Source organism: Carcharodon carcharias, chromosome 2 (genome assembly GCF_017639515.1).
Source record: "Carcharodon carcharias isolate sCarCar2 chromosome 2, sCarCar2.pri, whole genome shotgun sequence".
In the NCBI taxonomy this organism is placed as follows: Eukaryota; Metazoa; Chordata; class Chondrichthyes; order Lamniformes; family Lamnidae; genus Carcharodon; species Carcharodon carcharias.
Window position 1 is genome coordinate 124,996,917 of NC_054468.1, and position 20,068 is coordinate 125,016,984.

General features: G+C 41.5%; 1 protein-coding gene across 8 annotated transcripts in view; it reads left to right on the forward strand.

Moving 5' to 3' along the window:
• Positions 1-20,068, forward strand: part of utrn (utrophin) — a 664,110-nt gene that overhangs the window by 491,963 nt on the left and 152,079 nt on the right. For all 8 annotated transcript variants that reach the window (XM_041182782.1, XM_041182783.1, XM_041182789.1 and 5 more), the window contains 2 exons: positions 2,950-3,028; positions 4,096-4,159. In XM_041182782.1, the coding sequence (XP_041038716.1) occupies positions 2,950-3,028; positions 4,096-4,159 (143 nt within the window). The remainder of the gene's footprint in view (positions 1-2,949; positions 3,029-4,095; positions 4,160-20,068) is intronic.

Below are 20,068 nucleotides of genomic sequence, written 5' to 3' on the forward strand. Positions count from 1 at the left end.
ACCAGGATGCACTGAATGCTGGGAGAGGCAGATAGCACTAAAATAGAGAATAATAAGTTAGTAGGTAAAGTCAGGGTAAGGGAGAAAGTAATAAAGTCTAAATCAGGGCTACACTGCATGTATGTGAATGCACAGAGTATAATTAATACATGGGGGGAGTCACAAGCACAGACTGCCTTGTGGGATTATGATGTTATGGTGACAACGGAGACTTGGCTTAAGGAAGGGCAGTTCTGGGTGTTAAATATTCCTGGTTACAAGGTGTTCAGAAAAGATAGGAAAGGGCAAAAATGAGGAGAGGTGGCATTTTTGGCTAAGGAGAGTATTGCAGAACTGGAGAAAGAGGATGTGTCAGAGGCTTCAAGGACAGAATTGATTTGGCTAGAGCTAAGAAATCAGAAGGGTGCAATTATATTGCTTGGTGTAATATATAGTCCACCAGCTAGGGAAGGACATTGAGGAACAAATCTGCAAGGAAATTACAGAGGCATAAACATCATAGAGTAGTTATAATGGGGGACTTTAATTACCTGTTTATAGACTGGCATAGTTGTAGAGTAAGGGGCAGTGAGGGACAAGCTTTCCTAGATTGTGTTCAGGAGAATTTCCAAAGCAGCATGTGTCCAGTCAAACAAGAAAGGAGGCACTGCTAGACCTGGTTCTTAGGAATGATGTGGGCCAAGTGACAATGGGGGAACATTTAGGGGACAGTGATCACTGTTTCAAGATTTAGGATGACGGTGGAAAATGACATTAGTCAATCCGGAGTAAGAATAATCAACTGGCAAAGAGTGGACTTCAATGGGGCAAGAACAGAGCTGGGCCGGATATACTGGAACCAAAGGTTGGCGGGAAAAACAGTAGCTGAACAATAGGCTACCTTCAAAGAGGACATGGTTTGGGCACAGTCAAGGTACGTTCCCTTAAAAGGGAAGGGTGGGACAAACAAATCCAGAGCTCCCTGGATGACAAAGGAGATAGAAATTAAAGAAGAAAAAGTGTACTTATGACAGGTGTCAGGTAACAAATACAATTGAGAATCAAGCTGAATGCAGAAGGCTCAGAAGCGATGTGAAAAAGCAAATACGAGAAGCAAAAGAGGGATTATGAGAAAAGACTGTCGGTTAACATAAAAGGATATCCCAAAGTATTCTATAAGCAGATTAATAGTAAAAGGGTGGTAAAAGGGGGAGTAGAGCCAATTAGGGACCAAAAAGGGGATTTACACATAGAGGCAAGAGGTATGGCTGAGGTGTTAAATGAATAGTTTGCATCTGTCTTTACCTAGTAGGTAGATGCTGCCCAGGTCATGATGACAGAGGAGGAAACTCAGTCACCAGAAGGGTTTAAAATTAATAAGGAGGAGGTATTGGGTAAGCTGTCAGTACTTAATCTTGATAAGGCCCTGGGACCTGATGAGATGCATCCAAGAATATTCAAGCAAATGAGAGTGGTAATTGCAGAGGCACTGGCAATAATATTTCAATGTTCCCTGGATTTAGGGGAGCTGCCAGAGAACTGGAGAATTGCAAACATTACGCCCTTGTTCAAAAAAGATTGTAAAGATCTGCCCTGCAATTACAGACCAGCCAGTTTAACTTTGGTGGTGGGGAAACTTCTAGAAACAATTGTTCGGGATAGAATTAATTGTCACATGGAAAAATGTGGATTGATTTGGAAGAGTCAGCATGGATTTGTTGAAGGAAAATTGTGTCTAACTAACTTGCTGGAGGCTTTTGAAGAGGTAAGAGGTGGTTGATGAAGGCAAGGCCATTGATGTGGTGCATATGTATTTCCAAAAGGAGCAGTGCCACACAACAGACTTGAGGAAAGTTATAGGTCATGGAATAAAAGGGACATAGCAACGTGGATACAAAATTGGCTGAGGGATAGGAAACAGAGAGTAATGGTTAATGCGCATTTTTTGGGATGGAAGAATGTTTGTAGTGGAGTTCCCCAGGGGTAGATATTGGGACCCTTGCTTTTCCTGATATATATAAATGATCTGGATCTTGGTGTGCAGGAGATCATTTAAAAGTTTGCGGACGAATCAAAACTTGGGAGTGTTGTGAACTGCATGGAGGACAGTGTAGAACTTCAAAAGGACCTTGACATATTGGTGGAGTGGGCAGATAGGTGGGAGATAATGTTCAATGCAGAGAAGTGTGAGGTGATACACTTTGGTACAAAGAACATGGAGAGACAGCATAAAATAAAGGATATTATTTTAAAGGGTGTGCAGGAGCAGAAAGACCTGGGTATATATGTACATAAGTCATTAAAGGTGGCAGGTCAGGTAGAGAGAGCTGTTCCTAAAGCATACAGTATTCTAGGCTTCATTTCAGGGCATACAGTACAAGAGCAGGGAAGTTATGATGAACTTATATACGACACTGGTTAGACTCAGTTGGAGTAACGTGTACAGTTCAGGGTGCCACACTGTAGGAGGAATGTGAACACATTGGAGAAAGTGCAGAAGAGGTTTACGAGAATGGTTCCAGGGATGAGACACTTCACTTATAAGGCAAGATCGGAGAAGTTGGGACTGTTTTCCTGAGAGCGAAGGCTAGAGGAGACTTGATAGATGTTTTCAAAATCATGAAGGGTCTGGACAGAGTAGATAGTGAGAAACTGTTCCTGCTCGTAAACAGATTGAGAACCAGAGGGCACAGTTTTAAAGTGTTTTGGAAAAGAAACAAATGCGAGGTGAGAGAAAACTTTTTCACACAGCGAGTAATTAGGGTTTAGAATGCATTGCCTAGAAGTGTGGTGGAGGCAGGTTCAACTGAGGCATTGAGGATTGGATGATTATTTAAATAGAAACAACGTGCAGGGTTATGGGGAAAAGGTAGGAGATTGGCACTAATTTAAAATGCTCAGTGAGCTGGTGCAGATATGATGGGCTGAATAGTCTCCTTCTACACTGTAACAATTCTGTTATCATTGTAGGTTGCTGTTGAGGATCGGATCAAGCAGTTACAAGAAGCATACCGGGATTTTGGTCCTTCATCACAACATTTTCTCTCCAGTAAGTCGGATTTAGAGAAACCTAGCACCTTCATTTTGTTGCATTTTAAATATATTAATGTTGCAGAGTATTTGATTTTATATGTGCACATGTGTAAGTGTAAGGCTAAAAGGCACGTGATTTATTGTTCAAGTGAAGCATTGTTATATGTGTTACCGGCCTATCAATAAATCTATGATTCTGTGATCTCAGCAAAACACTTTTTTTTTTAATTCAGTGGGGGCAGGCAATGGCGTAGTGGTATTGTCATTGGACTAGTGATCCAGAGACCCAGGGTAATGCACTGGGGACCCAGGTTTGAATCCTGCGAGGGCAGATGGTGGAATTTGAATTTAATAAAAATCTAAAATTAAAAGTCTAATAATGACCATGAAATCTTTGTCGATTGTTATAAAAACCCATCTGGTTCACTAATGTCCTTTAGGGAAGGAAATCTGTCACCCTTACCTGGTCTGGCCTGCACCAGCAATGTGGTTGACTCTTAAATGCCCTCTGAAATAGCCTAGCAAGCCACTGAGTTGTAACAAACCGCTACAAAATCACAAAAAAAACGAAACCTGACAGACCGCCAGGCATCGAACTAGGCACTGGAAACGACAATGGCAAACTCAGCCCTGTTGACCCTGCAAAGTCCTCCTTACTAACAAGTGGGGGCTAGTGCCAAAATTAGTCACTCCTTTGACAGCAACTTCCAAACTCATGACCACTACCATCTAGAAGGACAAGGACAGCAGATAGATGGGAAAACCACTCACCATCCTGACTTGGAAATATATCGCCGCTCCTTCACAGTTGCTGGATGAAAATTCTGGAACTCCCTTCCTAACAGCACTGTGGGTGTACCTACATAACATGGACTGCAGCGGTTCAAGAAGGCAGCTCACCACCACCTTCTCAAGAGCAACTACGGACGGGCAATAAATGCTAGCCCAGCCAGCAAAGCCCACACCCCATGAATGAATAAAAATTTTTTTTAAAAAACAATGTTGTGCACTTGAGGTGTTAATTGTGGCCTATACATCTGTTTGGCATACTTTAGTTCTAATCCTGTATTTTCATTTCTGTAGCCTCCGTTCAGTTGCCTTGGCAGCGAGCTGTATCCCACAACAATCGAGTGCCGTATTACATCAAGTAAGTTTTCTTACTTTCGTTCATACTGTGCAATCGCTATACTTTTACTTCCTCCTGTAATTAAGTTGTAAAACATGAGAAAAGTAAGGGATCCAAGATAATTAACTCATTGAAGAGTGGGAGCCTTCTAAAGTATTGACTTGTGGCACAACCATGAAGGGGCATTTATTGGGTGCCTGAGCTTGACAGACCTGCTTTTGGATGAGGAGGTGCCAAAAATCTGTGGTGATCTGGGAGAATGGGAGTTGGAGGAGAAACCACAGACAAAAAGTACACTTTTCAAAATTATAAATGCAACTTGTGTTTTCTTCTGTTTGGAGATGAACTGCTTGCTTATGTTCTGACTTGTGGTTCTAACATCATCATAGGTTTTTGAAAACTGTTGTTTTGTGTAATAGAATAGCCTTCAATATACTGCATGGCGAATGGAGTGTAACTGAGTAAAGACTTGGAGTTTGGTGAGGGGGGAGTTTTAAGTGTTAATTTTGTTCTTAAATTTTGCTCTTGAAATCTAATGTAGTCTGTAATGAGTTGTAACTGGAAAGTACTGTGTAAACAGGCTAAGCTCTTTCTTGCAGTTTAGACAGGGTAAATTCACTCTCAGCTGTAGGAGCTGTGTAGTTAATTAGCTAATCGGTTGAATCTGATTACTGCACCCCAGTTCAGTTTACTATAAATTCAGGGCTCTTTAGTGCAGCCTTGGCAAATGGCGTGCAGCTGAAGTAACTGAGTGAAGACTTGGGGTTTGGTGAGAGGGGGAGTTCAGTGAAGGGGGAGAAGGAGGTGTTTGTTTCCTTTTTCTAACCTTCTCACCCTGTAGGAATTGGTTTTTGTTCTACTAGCTGTTTGGTGAGTATCTGGTAAGTGGGTAAGCTCTATTCTATCCCTAATGTTTAAAATAGTACACAAATTGGTGGTAAAGTTGATAAAATATAAAAAAAAGCAACACAAATAAATGATCAATATATTTAAGCAATTATTTAAAACGCATTAAGGATGGCAGGACAACTGATGTGTCAAGGCTGCAACATGTGGGAGCTCCCGGATAACATTGTGATCCAGGTCAAACACATCTGCAGTAAGTGTTTGCGGCTTGAGTAACTTTGGCATAGAATCAATGAGCTAGATGCTGAGCTGCAGACTCTGTGACACATCAAGGAGGGGGAAGTTACCTGGATGCTTTGTACCAGGAGGCAGTCACACTACTTAGGATAGGGTGTTCTGATTTGGTCAGTGGTTAGGGACAGGAGGGTGTAACTGCAACTGAGGCAGGCAGGGGAACTCAGAGGGCAGGAGTGCGAGCCTCTGTAATTGTCCAATAGGTTTTGAGGTTGTTTGGATGAGAGCGCGGGTTGCAGGGTGAATGAACAAACTGACCAAGGCACCGTGGTACAGGAAGCCATCCAAGTGCGGGCAGCAAATAGGAACAGAGTGGTAGTATGGGACAGTATAGTGACAGGGATTGGCACTGTTCTCAGTAGCAAAGAGCGAGAGTCCAGACAGCTGTGTTGCCTGTCTGGTGCCAGGGTTCAGGATATCTGGAAAGGAACTTGCAGTGGGGGGGGGTCCATTTGTCATGGTCCATGTAGGTACCAATGGCATAGGTAGAACTAGGAAAGAGGTTCTGCATAGAGAGTATGAGGAGCTTGGCACTAAATTGAAAAGCAGAATCTCAAAGGTTATAATCTCTGGATTATTACCAGAGCCGCATGCAAATTGGCATAGGGTACATAAAATGCGAGAGATGAATATGTGGCTCAAAGACTGGTGTGGGAGAAGTGCATTCCGGTTTGTGGGGCACTGGTACTGGTACTGAGGAAAGTTGGGGCTGTACTGGTGGGACAGTCTATACCTGAACCGGGCTGGGGCCGGTGTTCTTGTAAACCGCATAATTAGGAAAGTAAGAGAGGATTTTAAACTAAATAGTGGGGGCAAGGGATCAAATTTGGAAAGATGTGGTATATCAAAGAGTAGAAACAAGGTAAGAGAGGAAATGAGGGTCGGAGAATGGCAGGAAAGGACAGAGAGAAGATACCTAAGAATGCACAAAGAATCAGACTAGATGTCATAAAGATAACAAAAAGACTAAATTGAAGGCTCTGTATCTGGATGCATGTAGCATTCATAACAAAGTAAACAAATTGATAGCACACATTGAAGTAAATAAGTATGATCTGATAGCCATTACAGAGACCTGGTTGCAAGATGACAATGATTGGGTCCTGAATATTGAGGGGTATATGACCTTCAAGAAGAATAGAAGCTAGGTAAAGGTGGAGGGGTAGCACTGTTAATCTACGATGTCATTTGTGCAATAGTTAGAGATGACTTTGGTTCAGGAGATTAGGATGTAGAATTGGGTTTGGGTGTAGATGAGGAATAGTAGGGGAAAGAGGAGGTCACCAGTGGGAGTGGTCTACAAGCCCCCTAATAGTAACCGCAAAGTAGGACAAAGTATACAAGAAGAAATATTGGGTGCTTGTGATAAAGGGACTGCAATAATCATGGGTGACTTTAAGCTACATATAAACTGGAAAAATCAGATTGGCAGTCGTAGCCTGGATGAGAAGTTCATAGAATGCTTTTGAGATAATTTCTTAGGGCAGCACATTCTGGAACAAATCAGAGAGCAGGTTATCTTAGGTTTGGTACTGTGTAATGTTTGGATTAATTAATGACCTCAGAGTAAAGGCACCTCTAGGTAGCAACAACCACAATATAATTGAAATTTACGTCCAGTTTGAAAGGGAGTAGAGTGGGTCTAAGGCTAGTATTTTAAACTTAAATAAGGGTAATTATGTGGGCAGGAAAGCTGAGCTAGCTGAAGTTACCTGGGATACTAGGCTAGGGGATAGATCAATAGAGAAGCAGTGGCAGAAATTTAAGGGGATGTTTCAGAATAATCAAAATAAGTATATTCCTACTATAAAGAAAAATTCTAAAGGGAGGACCCACCATCCGTGGTTAACTAAAGAAATTAGGGAAAGCATCACACTTAAAGAAAAAGCATATAACTGTGCAAAGATGAGTGGCAGGTCAGATGATTGGTCAGAACATAAAGAATGGCAGAGAATGACTAAAAGGTTAATCAGGAGAAAGTAGAGTATGAGAGGAAACTAGCTAGAAATGTAAAAGTGGATAGCAAGAGTTTCTGCTGGTATTTAAATGGGAAAAGAGAAGGTAAAGCGAGTGTTGGCCCTCAAGAGAGAGAGAGAGAATGGGGAATTAATAGTAGATAGTAAAGAAATGGCAGATGAAATGAACAAATATTTTGCTTTTGCCTTCACTATTGAGGATACAAAAAATATTCCAGTCATAGCTGTAAATGGGATGTGGAGGGGAGAGAGGAATTTGGTGAAATTACAATCACTAGGAAAGCAGTACTGAGCAAACTGATGGAGCTGTCGGCTGACAGGTCTCCGGGTCCAGATGGACATCAGCTTAGGGTCTTTAAAAAGGTGGTTAATGAGGTAGGTGGTTAATGAGGTAGTTGATGTGTTGGTGTTAATTTTTCAAAATTCCCTAGTTTCTGGAAAGGTTCCATCAGACCGGAAAGTAGCAAATATAACCCCTCTATTTAAGAAGGGAGGGAGGCAGAAAACAGGAAACTATAGGCCAGTTATCTTGACATCTGTAGTGGGGAAGGTATTGGAGTCGATCATTAAAGAGGTTGTAGCTGAGCATTTAGAAAAGCGCAAGATAATCGGGAAGAGTCAGCATGGTTTTATGAAAGGGAAATCATGTTTAACCAATTTAATAGAGTTCTTAGAAGGGGTTAAATGTGTGGTGGATAGAGGGGAGCCTGTGGACGAATTATACTTGGATTTCCACAATCGTGATAAGGTGTTACTGCAGAAAATAAAAGCTCATAGTGTAAGAGTGGTAACATATTCGCCTGGATAAAAGATTGGCTGGCTGGCAGAAAACAAAGTATGCATAAATGGGGCTTTGTCTGATAGGCAGGATGTGACGATTCGAGTCCCACAAAGCTCTGTGCTGGGGCCTCAACTTTTTACAATTTACTTCAATAACTTAGATTTTTTTTAATTCATTTACGGGATGTGGGCTTCACTGGCTGGGCCAGCATTTATTGCCCATTCTAGTTGCCCTTGAGAAGGTGGTGGTGAGCTGCCTTCTTGGACCGCTGCAGTCCATGTGGTGTAGGTACATCCACAGTGCTGTTAGGGAGGGAGTTCCAGGATTGTGACCCAGAGTCAGTGAAGGAATGGTGATATATTTCCAAGTTAGGATGGGGAGTGACTTGGAGGGGAGCTTCCAGGTGGTGGTGTTCCCATCTATCTGATGCTCTTGTTCTTCTAGATGGTAGTGATCATGGGTTTGGAAGGGGCTGTTGAAGGAACCTTGGTGAGTTCCTGCACTGAGGGGAGCAAAGACATGGTAGCTAAATTTGCAGATGACACAAAGATAACTAGGAAAGTATTATGTGAAGAAGATGTAAGGAGTTTGCAGATTGATATAGATAAGATGAGTGACTGGGCAAAAATCTGGCAGATGGAGTGTGATGTGGGAAGTTGTTCACTTTAGCAAGAAGAAAAAAAAGAGAATTAACCGGAGGGCGACTTCAGAATTTCAAGATGCAGAGGGACCTAGGTGTTCTCATGCATGAGTCACACAAAGTTAGTATGCAAGTACAGCACGTAATCAAGAAGGCTAATGGAATGCTATCCTTTATTACAATAGGAATTGAACATAAAAATAAGAATGTTATGCTTCAGTTATCCTGGGCATTGGTGAGACCGCATCTCGAAATCTGTGTGCTGTTTTGGTCTCCTTACTTAGGGAAGGATGTAAATGTGTTGGAGGTGGTTCAAAGGAGATTACTAGATTGATAACTAGAATGAGTGGGTTGTCTTATGAGGGTAAGTTGGACAGACTGGGCTTGTTTCTACTGGAGTTTAGAAGAATTTGGGGTGATTTGATTGAAATTTATACGATCCTGAACGGCCTTGACAAGGTGGATTTGGAAAGTATGTTTCCTCTGATAGGTTAGTCCAAAATTAGGTTTTAAAATTAGGGGTCGCTCTTCTAAGACAGAGATGAGAATTTTTCTCTCTGAGGGCTCTGCAACTTTGGAACACTGCCTCAGAATGCGATGGACATGGGGTCACTGAATATTTTTCTCTGGGGGCCCTGCAACTTTGGAACACTGCCTCAGAATGCGATGGACATGGGGTCACTGAATATTTTTAAGGCAGAGGTAGATAGATTCATGTTAGGTGAGGGAGTCGAAGGTTATCGGGGGTAGATGGGAATGTAGGACTCAAACACAGGCAGATCAGCCGTGATCTTATTGAATGGCGGTGCAGGCTTGAGGGTGCAGCCTACTTCTGCTTCTATTTCGTATGTTCATATGTTGCATAACCCTTTCCCGGAAATAGAGAAACTTGTGTCAAAGGCTGCATTATACCTGGGCCTTGATAATAGCAGAGTGCGGGAAACCTGATAATTGGTGAAGAACCAAGCAAAGCCACTACAAACCTCTGCCCAACAACTGACCATATTGACTACCTAGCCAGTGGAAAGGAGCTACAGGGCAGAGGTTGGGACAAACCAGATAGCTTTGGTGGGTGGTGTGTGCAGCAGAGGGGTAGACAGGCACATGGAACGGGTAGGAGAAGAGGTAGAGTAGCGGAGAGGTACTGACTCAACATCTGAGAAACAGGTGGACAGACTGTGGGGTTAAGGATTGCCAGATAGTTTAGGGAGGTGGTTGACAGACAGCTCAAGCAAAGGGGAGACTAAAAAATGTAAGGGAGGGGGAAAGCTAGTCTGATAGTGCGAGGGGAAGGAGGCAGACAGAAACAGCGTGTGGAGAGAGGAAACAGATGGGCAGACTGGGTGTTGGCAACAGGCAGTCAGCATGGAGGATGGCGAGACAGATGGATAAACTGTTGGGCATGTGGGCAGACTATATGGGTGGGGTGATGGACAGCTTGATGGAGGGGACAGACAGTGTGGGATGGGCAGGCAGATGGATAGTTTGGAGGGAGAGCAGACATAGCTGGTTCTTTGGGGGAGGAGGCCAGGTGGTTGACAGCTGAACGTCATGGGACATGGGGGTAAAGGTGGCACACAAACAGCCTAGGTGAGATTTTGAAATATCAGGCTGTGACATATTATTTTTCATGTTAATTAGGCCCCATCTGCCTTCTAGTAGAACTATCATCATTGTCCTGAATCAGCATCATAATCATTGCGCTGCCAGAATGAGATCAGGTTGTTCAATCCAAGTATTTTAAAGCCCCCACTCTGTACTTGTATTGTGACTGTATTCCTAATAAAACTGAATGTAAAATATGATGTAGGATTGTGCTGTATATAAATAACATGGTGGGTCAAGTAATCAATCTTATTATTTGCTTTGAATTAATTTATCAAATCCTAGATATTGCAATGTAAGGAGACCATTCAGCCCATCATACCCTTTTCTGGATCTGGCTCATTGCCTGTTACTATCTACTTTTATCCCATTCTCTAATTTTATAACCTTTGCATCAATAGCCATGTATAGTAAAACGATTCCTTTACTAGCACCCCTCTAAGGAAAAAATATCTTCTTAACCTCCTCCTTTGTTCTTGAATTAATAATCCTTAGTCTATGTCCCCTTTGTACTGAGTCACCAATCAATTGGAATAATCTTTCTGTTTTAACATGGACTGCAGCAGTTCAAGAAGGCAGCTCACCACCTCTCAAGGGCAGCTAGGGATGGGCAATAAATGCTGGCCCAGCCAGCGAAGCACACATCCCATGAATGAATTAAAAAAAAAGCTCTCAGCTCCTTTCATCATTTTGAAAGTGGTTACTTTTCTAAATTTTAAACTATTAATGTACTTATGGATGCAAAAATAATAAGGCTACAAAATTTCAAATGGAAGAACAGTAACTCTAAAGTTTAAAATTCCAGGAAGAACTGAATGTATGTAACTGATACGATGAGTTAAGTTTGCTGTTGAATGTCTCAGTTGTTAAGCTAACCTCTTGCTTCTGCTCTGGCTTTCCCCAGTGTAGCAATATCTTGGTATTTAACAGCAACTGAAAGTCAAAATACAAATATTATCTATCATTACAATTTTTATGGAAAGATTTCTTAATCATTCTCATATTTTACAGGTATATTATGGAACTTAAAGATCATAGGTGTAAATGTCTTTTTGCACAGCAATCTAGCATGTATAATAACTGAAAAAGAAATTTTAATAGATTAGTGAACTGTGGATCAGAGTATTTAGAAGCTACAAAAGCGTGAAAGGCATACATTAAAGAAAGGTGATAATCTCCCAAATTGCAAATGTACCAAAATGTTGCTTTCCCCTGAAGAAAGATGTATCTATGAAATAAGAATAGGACTGCTTGTTCAGCCAATACTTTTGTTTATCTCCAGTGTTCAACAGTAAATTAGAAAGCTGTCATGATGATTAAAATCATCATTTAAAAAAACTGGTTGTCTATTCTACACCACAACAGCAATGCAAGTTAACATGCAGACTCAAGCATGCCACAAACACGAGGCTGTGATTAGAGGAAGTATCTTCCCTTGAAGTATGTAGCTTCTGATTTGCCTCATAGTGCCAGCCCGCCTTTTTTTAATGACAGCTTTTGAGTTAATGAAAGTATCCTGAAGGATTTTCTTTTTGTTGGACTGTGCCATAAAATAAGCAAGAAATGATTAAGAAGACCTTGTGTGGAGCCACCATCATTCAGAGTAAAGGAATAAAAGAATAGAAAGCTACTGCTTAAGGAGGTCATGACGTGGAATTGTATTATCCCCTGTATGAGTGGCTTGAAGAGATGTTGTTGTAGGTACTACTCTGATACTTTGTCAATTTTGATGATTTTAAAGCAGACTTGTAATTGCACCCTCCCTGGCAGATTGCAGTTTTCTGCTTAGTTCTGTCCTTACTGTGCATTGTTAGCACCATGTGTTTTGATCTTTTCGTAGATGCGTTTTCTGTAGTTTCCCAAATAGCCATGGGCTTTGATGGCATTTTTCTATGCCAAATATTTTGTTCTGCTTCCATAGTCTGTTGCATCAGATGTGTCCAAACAGAGCTCTTGATCCACAGGCAGCCCTGGCTTTCTGACCCTTGAAGCATGGGAATCACAGTTCTGTTTGTGTTTGTTGTTTACTAGTTTGTCTTGAGCCTAGAGATTTGGAACGGACTGTTACTCTGTTATTGGATAAATTCTAAATCAGAAGGCAAAAACATGTTAGTATCAACAATGTGAGATTATGAGAATTTACAGGAGCATGAGTTAGTGGCTCCCGAGGCCCTAGACATACCACAGAGCAGAGAGGGACTGTACCTGAAAGGTAGGAACCGTTAACAATGCCATTTAACATGGGAGCCCGGAAGGGAAGCTGAGTGATCCAGCTTCAGTGGTTAGAAGCTCAGGGATAGTTTAATTTTATCACTACTAATGCTAATAGAGCTAAGCATGTATTGGAAGTGAGCTCAAACCAGTCGATGATTCTCAGTGATTGTCAACATAATTAATCAACCTCAAGTAGAAATGTTTATCATGGAAAGTTGCTATAAAAGGTCAGATGCTTTTTATTCACAAGGTTGAAAAGCTTCAATTCTGCATTACTTATTTACATCAAAGTTGATGATGACCCTTGTTCAGTGACTGAACTCAAAACATCATTTCTACTGCTATCGTCCGCGAGCATCTGAGATCTCAATGTTTTACAAATGTAGAATAAATAATGCTGTTTCCACAGTAGTTTTTTAATTAGAAGAGGGAGAGAGAGATTTTAACTGCAGCACAGTCTCTAGGGTTTGTAATCTCACCAGTCCATCACTTAAAGTGTTTTCATTGCTGCTGTCACCTGGACTTTGTGATTGTGAACTGGGGGAAGGGCCCCTGCAGCCAGCTGAAAATTAAACTCTATTCATTCTATTAAAGTGTTTCTTTGCAAATGGGGTTCTCTTTACAACACAAATTGTTCCTCTGCATACAATAAATACAATTTAGATAATAAATAAATGGAACTATGATATTTTTAGAAAGGCTTACATATTCCAACATTTAAAAAGTACTTTGATTTATAGGATATTTGATATTGCATTGTGCCTGCAGCCTGGTTTACATGATGCTTTTGAGCAGAGTCTAGACCCACCAAGTCTAAGGTAACTTTATTAATTATTTAGTTCGGGTGAAGAGGTTAATCGTAAGATTCAATACAGAGCACATCCAAATGCAAAATTTAAAGTAGACTAGTTTGTCACTAGTATTTCTTTCTAATCGACACGTGCCAACATTTAAGTTGATCTGAACTCTTATTAATAGAGGGGCCTCAGTTTAATTTCCTCTCTGAAAGATGGCACCTTCCACAATCCAACATTCTCAGTACTGCATTGAAATGTTAGCCTAGATAAGATGCTTCATTCTAGGGCTTGAGCACACAGACCTCTGATTCAGAGGCAAGCGTGCTACTAGTTTGTGACAGAAATACATTAGCTGCTCTCAGAAAGGTGAAGTTTAAATAATAGAGATGAGGCCTTAAATCACAGAATGGTTACAGCACAGAAGGAGGCCATTTGTCCCATTGACTGGCTCTCCATTGGAACAATTCACCTAGTGCCACTCCTCCACTGTCTCCCAGTAGCCCTGCACATTCTTACTTTTCAGATAATCCAATTCCCTCTTGAAAGCCTAGATTGATCCTGCCTCAACCACACTCAGGCAGTGCATCCCAGATCCTAACCAATTGCTGTGAGACAAGGTTTTTCCTGATGTCACCATTGCTTCTTTTGCCAATTATCTTAAATCTATGCCCTCTTGTTCTTGATCCCTCCATCAGTTGGAACAGTTATTCCCTATCTACTCTGTCCAGACCCCTTATGATTTTGAAAACCTCTATCAAAGCTCCTCTCACCCTTCTTGGAGGAAAATAGTCCCAACTTCTCCATTCTACATAACAAGTTCCTCATTCCTGGAGCCGTTCTCGGGAATATTTTCTGCACTCTCTCTAATGCCTTCACAACCTTCCTAAAGTGTGGCATCCAGAACTGGATGCAATGCTCCAGTTGAGGCCTAGTGTTCTGTACAAGTTTAGTATAACTTCCTTGCTTTTGTACCCTGTGCCCCTAATAATAAAGCCTAGGATGCTGTATGCTTCATTAATTGCTCTCTCAATCTATCCTGCTACCTTCAACGATTATGCACACATACACCAGGTCCCTCTGCTCCTGCAATCCGTTTAGAATAGAACCCTTTATTTTATATTGTCTCTCTGTGTTCTTCCAGCCAAAATGAATCATTTCATGTTTTTTTGCATTAAATTTCATCTGCCAACTGTTTACCCATTCCACCAACCTGCCCATGTCCTTTCAAAGTTCTACACTGTCCTCCTCACAGTTCACCATACTTCTAAGTTTTGTATCGTCCCCAAATTTTGAAATTGTTCCCTGTACACCAAGGTCTAGGTCATGAATACATATATCAGGAAGAGCAGAGATCCTAATAATGACCCTGGGGAATGCCACTATAATCCTTCCTCTAATCTGAAAAACATCCATTAACCACTACTATCTGCTTCCTATCACTCAGTCAATTTTGTATCCATGTTGTTGCTGTTCCTTTTATTCCATGAGCTCTAACTTTGCTCGTAATTCTGTTGTGTGGCACTGCATCAAATGCCTTTTGGAAGTCCACATCAATAGCATTACCCTCATCAGCCTTCTCTTACCTCAAAAATCTCCAGCAAGTTAGTTAAACATGATTTTCCCTTAACAAACCCATGCTGTCTTTACTTAATTAATCCACATTTGCCTAAGTAACTTTTAATTTTGTCCCAAATTATCATTGAGAAGCTTCCCACCACCAAGGTTAAATTGACTGGCAAAATATGACACAAGTAGGTGTGTATTGTTCGATCTCAGTATTCAATGAATATAACTTTAGAACTTGATAAATTCACACCTACTAGGGCATTCATTTTAAACTAGGAGCTGGGAAATCAAAAATATTCAATTGGTTTAAGTAGAACAATAAGTACGAACATATGAACAAGGAGCAGGCCCCTCAAGCCTGCTCCGCCATTTAACAAGATCATGGCTGATCTGATAGTAACCTCAAATCTGCATCCCACCTACCCCCAATAACCTATCAGCTTCTCTATCTTATCTGAAAACCCTGTAACCAGGAACATTGAGCTGTCTTTCGTGTCCCCCTTTAAGCCAATGTTTCTGTAATAGCTGTGATATTATACTGCTGCGTTTCTGTGCCCTCAGCTCGTCTGCTTTATTTGCTAGACTCTCCTTGCATTGAAGTATACACTCTTGAGCACTGTCAAACTCTTATTTTCTAACCTTTGTTTCCTCTGCCTTTCAGACTCATTCACTGATTTTCTGCCTTCTGTTTCCATTTCTAATTTTGTTCCATGTGAATTCAACCTCAGGTTCCCACTCTCCTGCCCAACAGCAAGCCTCCCTGCAAGGATATTTGTCCCGGCCCTGTTGAGGTACAAATCATCCAGCTTGTACATTACCTGCTCTCTCACTGTCTCTAAAGCTGCTACCCCTTTTCCCTAGCACTCTTCCAGAAGCTGCTGTCCCCACACACATTCTCGCTGTTTCTGAAACTGAAATCACTGAGAGGTGCAAAAACTATGGAGTGATGATAGTGGGGACTTGAATTACTCAAATATCAATATGAATTATGTTAGCCAAAGGGGAAAGGAGGGGGGGGGCAAATTTTGGAAACATGTTCAGGAGAACTTCCTTTCAAAGGTTATTGCACAAGATAGGAGCTGAAGGTATTGAGGGTTATGTATTAGCATGGATTGAGGATTGGTTAACACACAGAAGACAGACTTGGGATTAATGGGTCTTTTTCAGGTTGGAAAGACGTAACTAGTGGAGTACCACAAGGATCAGTCCTAGGGCCTCAATTAATTACTATCTATACTAATGACTTGCAGGAGGAGGCAGAGTGTAATGTATCCAAATTTGCTGACAATTCAAAAATTGGTGGGAGGGTATGTTGTGCTGAGGACATAAGGAATCTGCAAGGAGATATAGATAGGTTGAGTAAGTGGGCAAAAACTTGGCATATGGAGTTTAATGTAGGAAAGTGTGAGGTCATACACTTTAGCAGGAAGAATCAAAAGACAGACTATTATTAAAATGGTGAGAGACTCCAAAAAAGTGCAGCACCTGGGTGTTCTTGTGTATGAAACACAAAGGTTAGCATGCAGGAGCAGCAAGTAATTAAGAAGGCAAATGGAATTTTGACCTTTATTGCTAGGGGGGTTGGAGTTTAAAAATAGGAAAGTCTTGTTACAATTGTACATGCTGGTGAGGCCGCACCTGGAATATTGTGTACAGTTTTGATCCCCATATTTAAGAAAGTTCTGTCGAAGGGTCATGAGGACTCGAAACGTCAACTCTTTTCTTCTCTGCCGATGCTGCCAGACCTGCTGAGTTTTTCCAGGTAATTCTGTTTTTGTTTAAGAAAGGATATACTGGCATTAGAGGCAGTTCAGGAGATTCACTAGGCTGATTCCTGAAATGAAGGGGTTGACTTATCAAGAACAGCTGAACAAGTTAGGCCTTTATTCATTAGAGTTTAGAAGAATGAGGGTTGGTTTTATTGAAATGTACAAAATTCTGAGGGGGCTTGACAGGGTAGATGTTGAGAAAGTGTTTCCACTAGTAAAGGAATCTTGAACTAGGGGACATAGTTACAGAATAAGGGAAAGCTCATTTAAAACTGAGATGCGAAGGAATTTCTTCTCTCAGAGGGTAGTGAATGTCTGGAATTCTCTACCCCAGAGAGTTGCGGAGGCTAAATCACTGAAAGTATTTAAAGAGGAGGTAGATAGATTTTTGAAATATTGGGGAGTTGAAGGCTATGAGGAGCTGGCATGAATGAGGAGTTGAAGCCAGGGGCAGATCATCCATGATCTAATTGAATGGCAGGGCTGGCTTGAGGAGCCGAATGGCCTACTCCTCCTATTTCTTATGTATGTTCTCGATCCAACTAGGAAGGAGGCATTGTAGGATCTCGTGCAGAGGAATGAGATTGATCAAGTGGACTAATTATGGCGGAGCGCTTGGGCAAGAATGATTATCACACCATAAGGTTTAAATTAGTAATGAAGAAGAACAAAGAACTAAAGTAGAACTTCTAAATTGAAAAAGGGCAAACTTCAATGGGATGAGAGGGATCTAGCCAGGGTAAAATGGAACCAAAGACTGTTAGGAAAACCTGTAACAGAACAATGGGTGATCTTTAAGGACAACATGTTTCAAGTACAGAGTAGGTACATTCCAACAGGGAATGCTAGGGGAAGCAAAGCCAGGCTCCTTGGATGACGAGGGAGATAGAGAATATAACAAAACAGGAAAAAAGTTGGTACATGACTCATTTCAGGTGAATTCTTCAAAAACTGGGCCAATAAATTTGAGAGGGGAAGTGAAGAGGAAAATAAGGCTGGCAAAGAGCGAACATGAGCATAGAATGGCATAATTCAATCAATCAAAACTTCTTTACGAGAGGATGCCAGTCCATACAACTGTATTCCAACTGACATGCTAACACTGCCAGAGGTATACAAGATTTAGATAAGGTGGACTAAGAAAAGCTGTCCACATTCGTTTATGTACAAGGACCAGTGAACACAAATTTAAGGCCTTGGGCAAGAGATGCAGGGGAATGTGAGGAAGCACCTGTTTATGTAACAGGTGGTAATGGCCTTGAACTTGCTGTGTACAAGGGTGGTGGAGGCAGAGTCCATTAATGGTTTCACAGGGAAATTGTACGGGCACTTTAGGGAAATTAACTTGCTATGGGGCTAGAGCAAGGGAATGGGACTGACTAGATTACTTCTCAGAGAGCTGCATCGAATTGTGAACTGTGAGGAGGCTAGTGATAGACTTTCGGAGGATAGACAGGAATGGGCGGACAATTCTGAAGAGAATGCAAGAACAGAGAACCCACTGGCTGTATGTCTTTTGTGCACCTATCACCGATTAAGTGCCCCATTTGAAAGGATACTTCCAGTCTGGTGCTTCAATGTCATTTTAACATTAGCAATTTGAGTTTCTGACTCTTTGGACACACCTTTAGTTAAAACAGTAATTCTCACAGCAGGGTTACAGCAAGACATGAATTTTTTAAATAACTTAAATTTCCCTGCACAACTTCAGTTTCCACAGTTTCAGTGGGTTGCTCGGAACCATTGGCAACAGCAATATTTTAACCTCAACCAAGTCATTGCCTAATAAAAATTCTATGTCATCAGTGGGCAAATTAGCAACAACCCCCACAATTGCAGGGTTGTTAATTAAACCACATTTTAAATTAACTCGATACATGGGAACAGGTAAACGACTCACATCAATACCCCGTATCAATACATTTTTATTTAGTGACTTTTCTGGAGGGAAGTCCCGCCACCTGCCAACGTCAGTGACAGGCTGATCCTGTATCTCTAAGAATATAGGGGAATAAAATCAGGGCGAGATGGGGTGTAAGTAGTAATGCCCCTGGACCAGTATTCTAGAGGCCCAGGCTGATTCTGTGGGGACATGGGTTGAAATCCCGCCATGGCAGCTGGTGGAATTAAAATTCAATTAATATATCTGGAATTTTAAAAAAAGCTATACTCAGTAATTGTGACCATGAAATCTTTGATGATTGTCATAAAAACCCACCTGGTTCACTAATGTCCTTTAGGGAAGGAAATCTGTCCTCTTTATTTGGTCTGGCTGACGTGTGACTCCAGACCCACAGCAATGTGGTTGACTCTTAAATGCCCTCTGAAATTACCTAGCAAGCCACTCAGTTGTATCAATCTGCTACAAAGTCTTAAAAAAATGAAACAGGATGACCAACTAGCATCGAACTAGACGACGAAAACAATAATGGTAAACCCAACCCTATTGACCCTGCAAAGTCCTCCTTACTAACATCTGGGGGCTTGTGCTCAAACTGGGAGAGCTGTCTCACAGACTAGTCAAGCAACAGCCTGACATGGTCATCCTTACGGAATCATACCTTATAGACCATATCCCAGAAACTACCATTACCATCCCTGGTTATGTCCTGTTTCAACAACACTAGAGGTGCCAGTACAGTGATATACATTGGTAGGGAGTTGCCCTGGGAATCTTCAATATTGACTCTGGATGCCATGATGTCTCATGGCAACAGGTCAAACATGAGCAAGGAAACCACCTGCTGATTGCCACCTACTGCCTGCACACCCCCACCACCGCCTCAGCTAATGAATCAGTACTTCTCCGTGTTGAACATCAATTGGAAGAAGCACTGAAAGTGGAAAGGGCACAGAATGTTCTCTGGGTGGGGCCTTCAATTACCATCACCAAGAATGGCTTGGTAACACCACTACTGATCAAGTCCTAAAGGACATAGTTGCTAGATTGAGTCTGCAGCTGGTGGTGGGCAAATTAACAAGAGGGAAAAACTATTTGACCTTGTCCTCACCAATCTACCTGTCGCAGATGCATCCATCAATGACAGTATCAGTAGGAGTGACCACCGCACAGTCCTTGTGGAGACAAAGTCCCGCCTTCACATTGAGGATACCCTCCATCATGTTGTATGGCACTACCACCTTGCTAAATGGGATGGATTTCAAACAGCTATAGCAACTCAAAGTGGGCATCCATGAGGCACTGTGGGCCATCAGCAAATATCATTTCCTTTTCTCTAGCAAATTCTACAAAAGTTAGACTTTGTTTCTTCCTTAAATTTCTAAATTTCTGTCATTAAGCCTGCAGTATTAACTTGTAGGCATTAAGAACAGCAGTATTCACTGTATCGTAGTCACCAGACTGTAACTCCAGAGAGAATGCGGGAGAGGTTTACAAGAATGGTTCAAGGATGAGATACTTCAGTTATGAGGAAAGATTGAA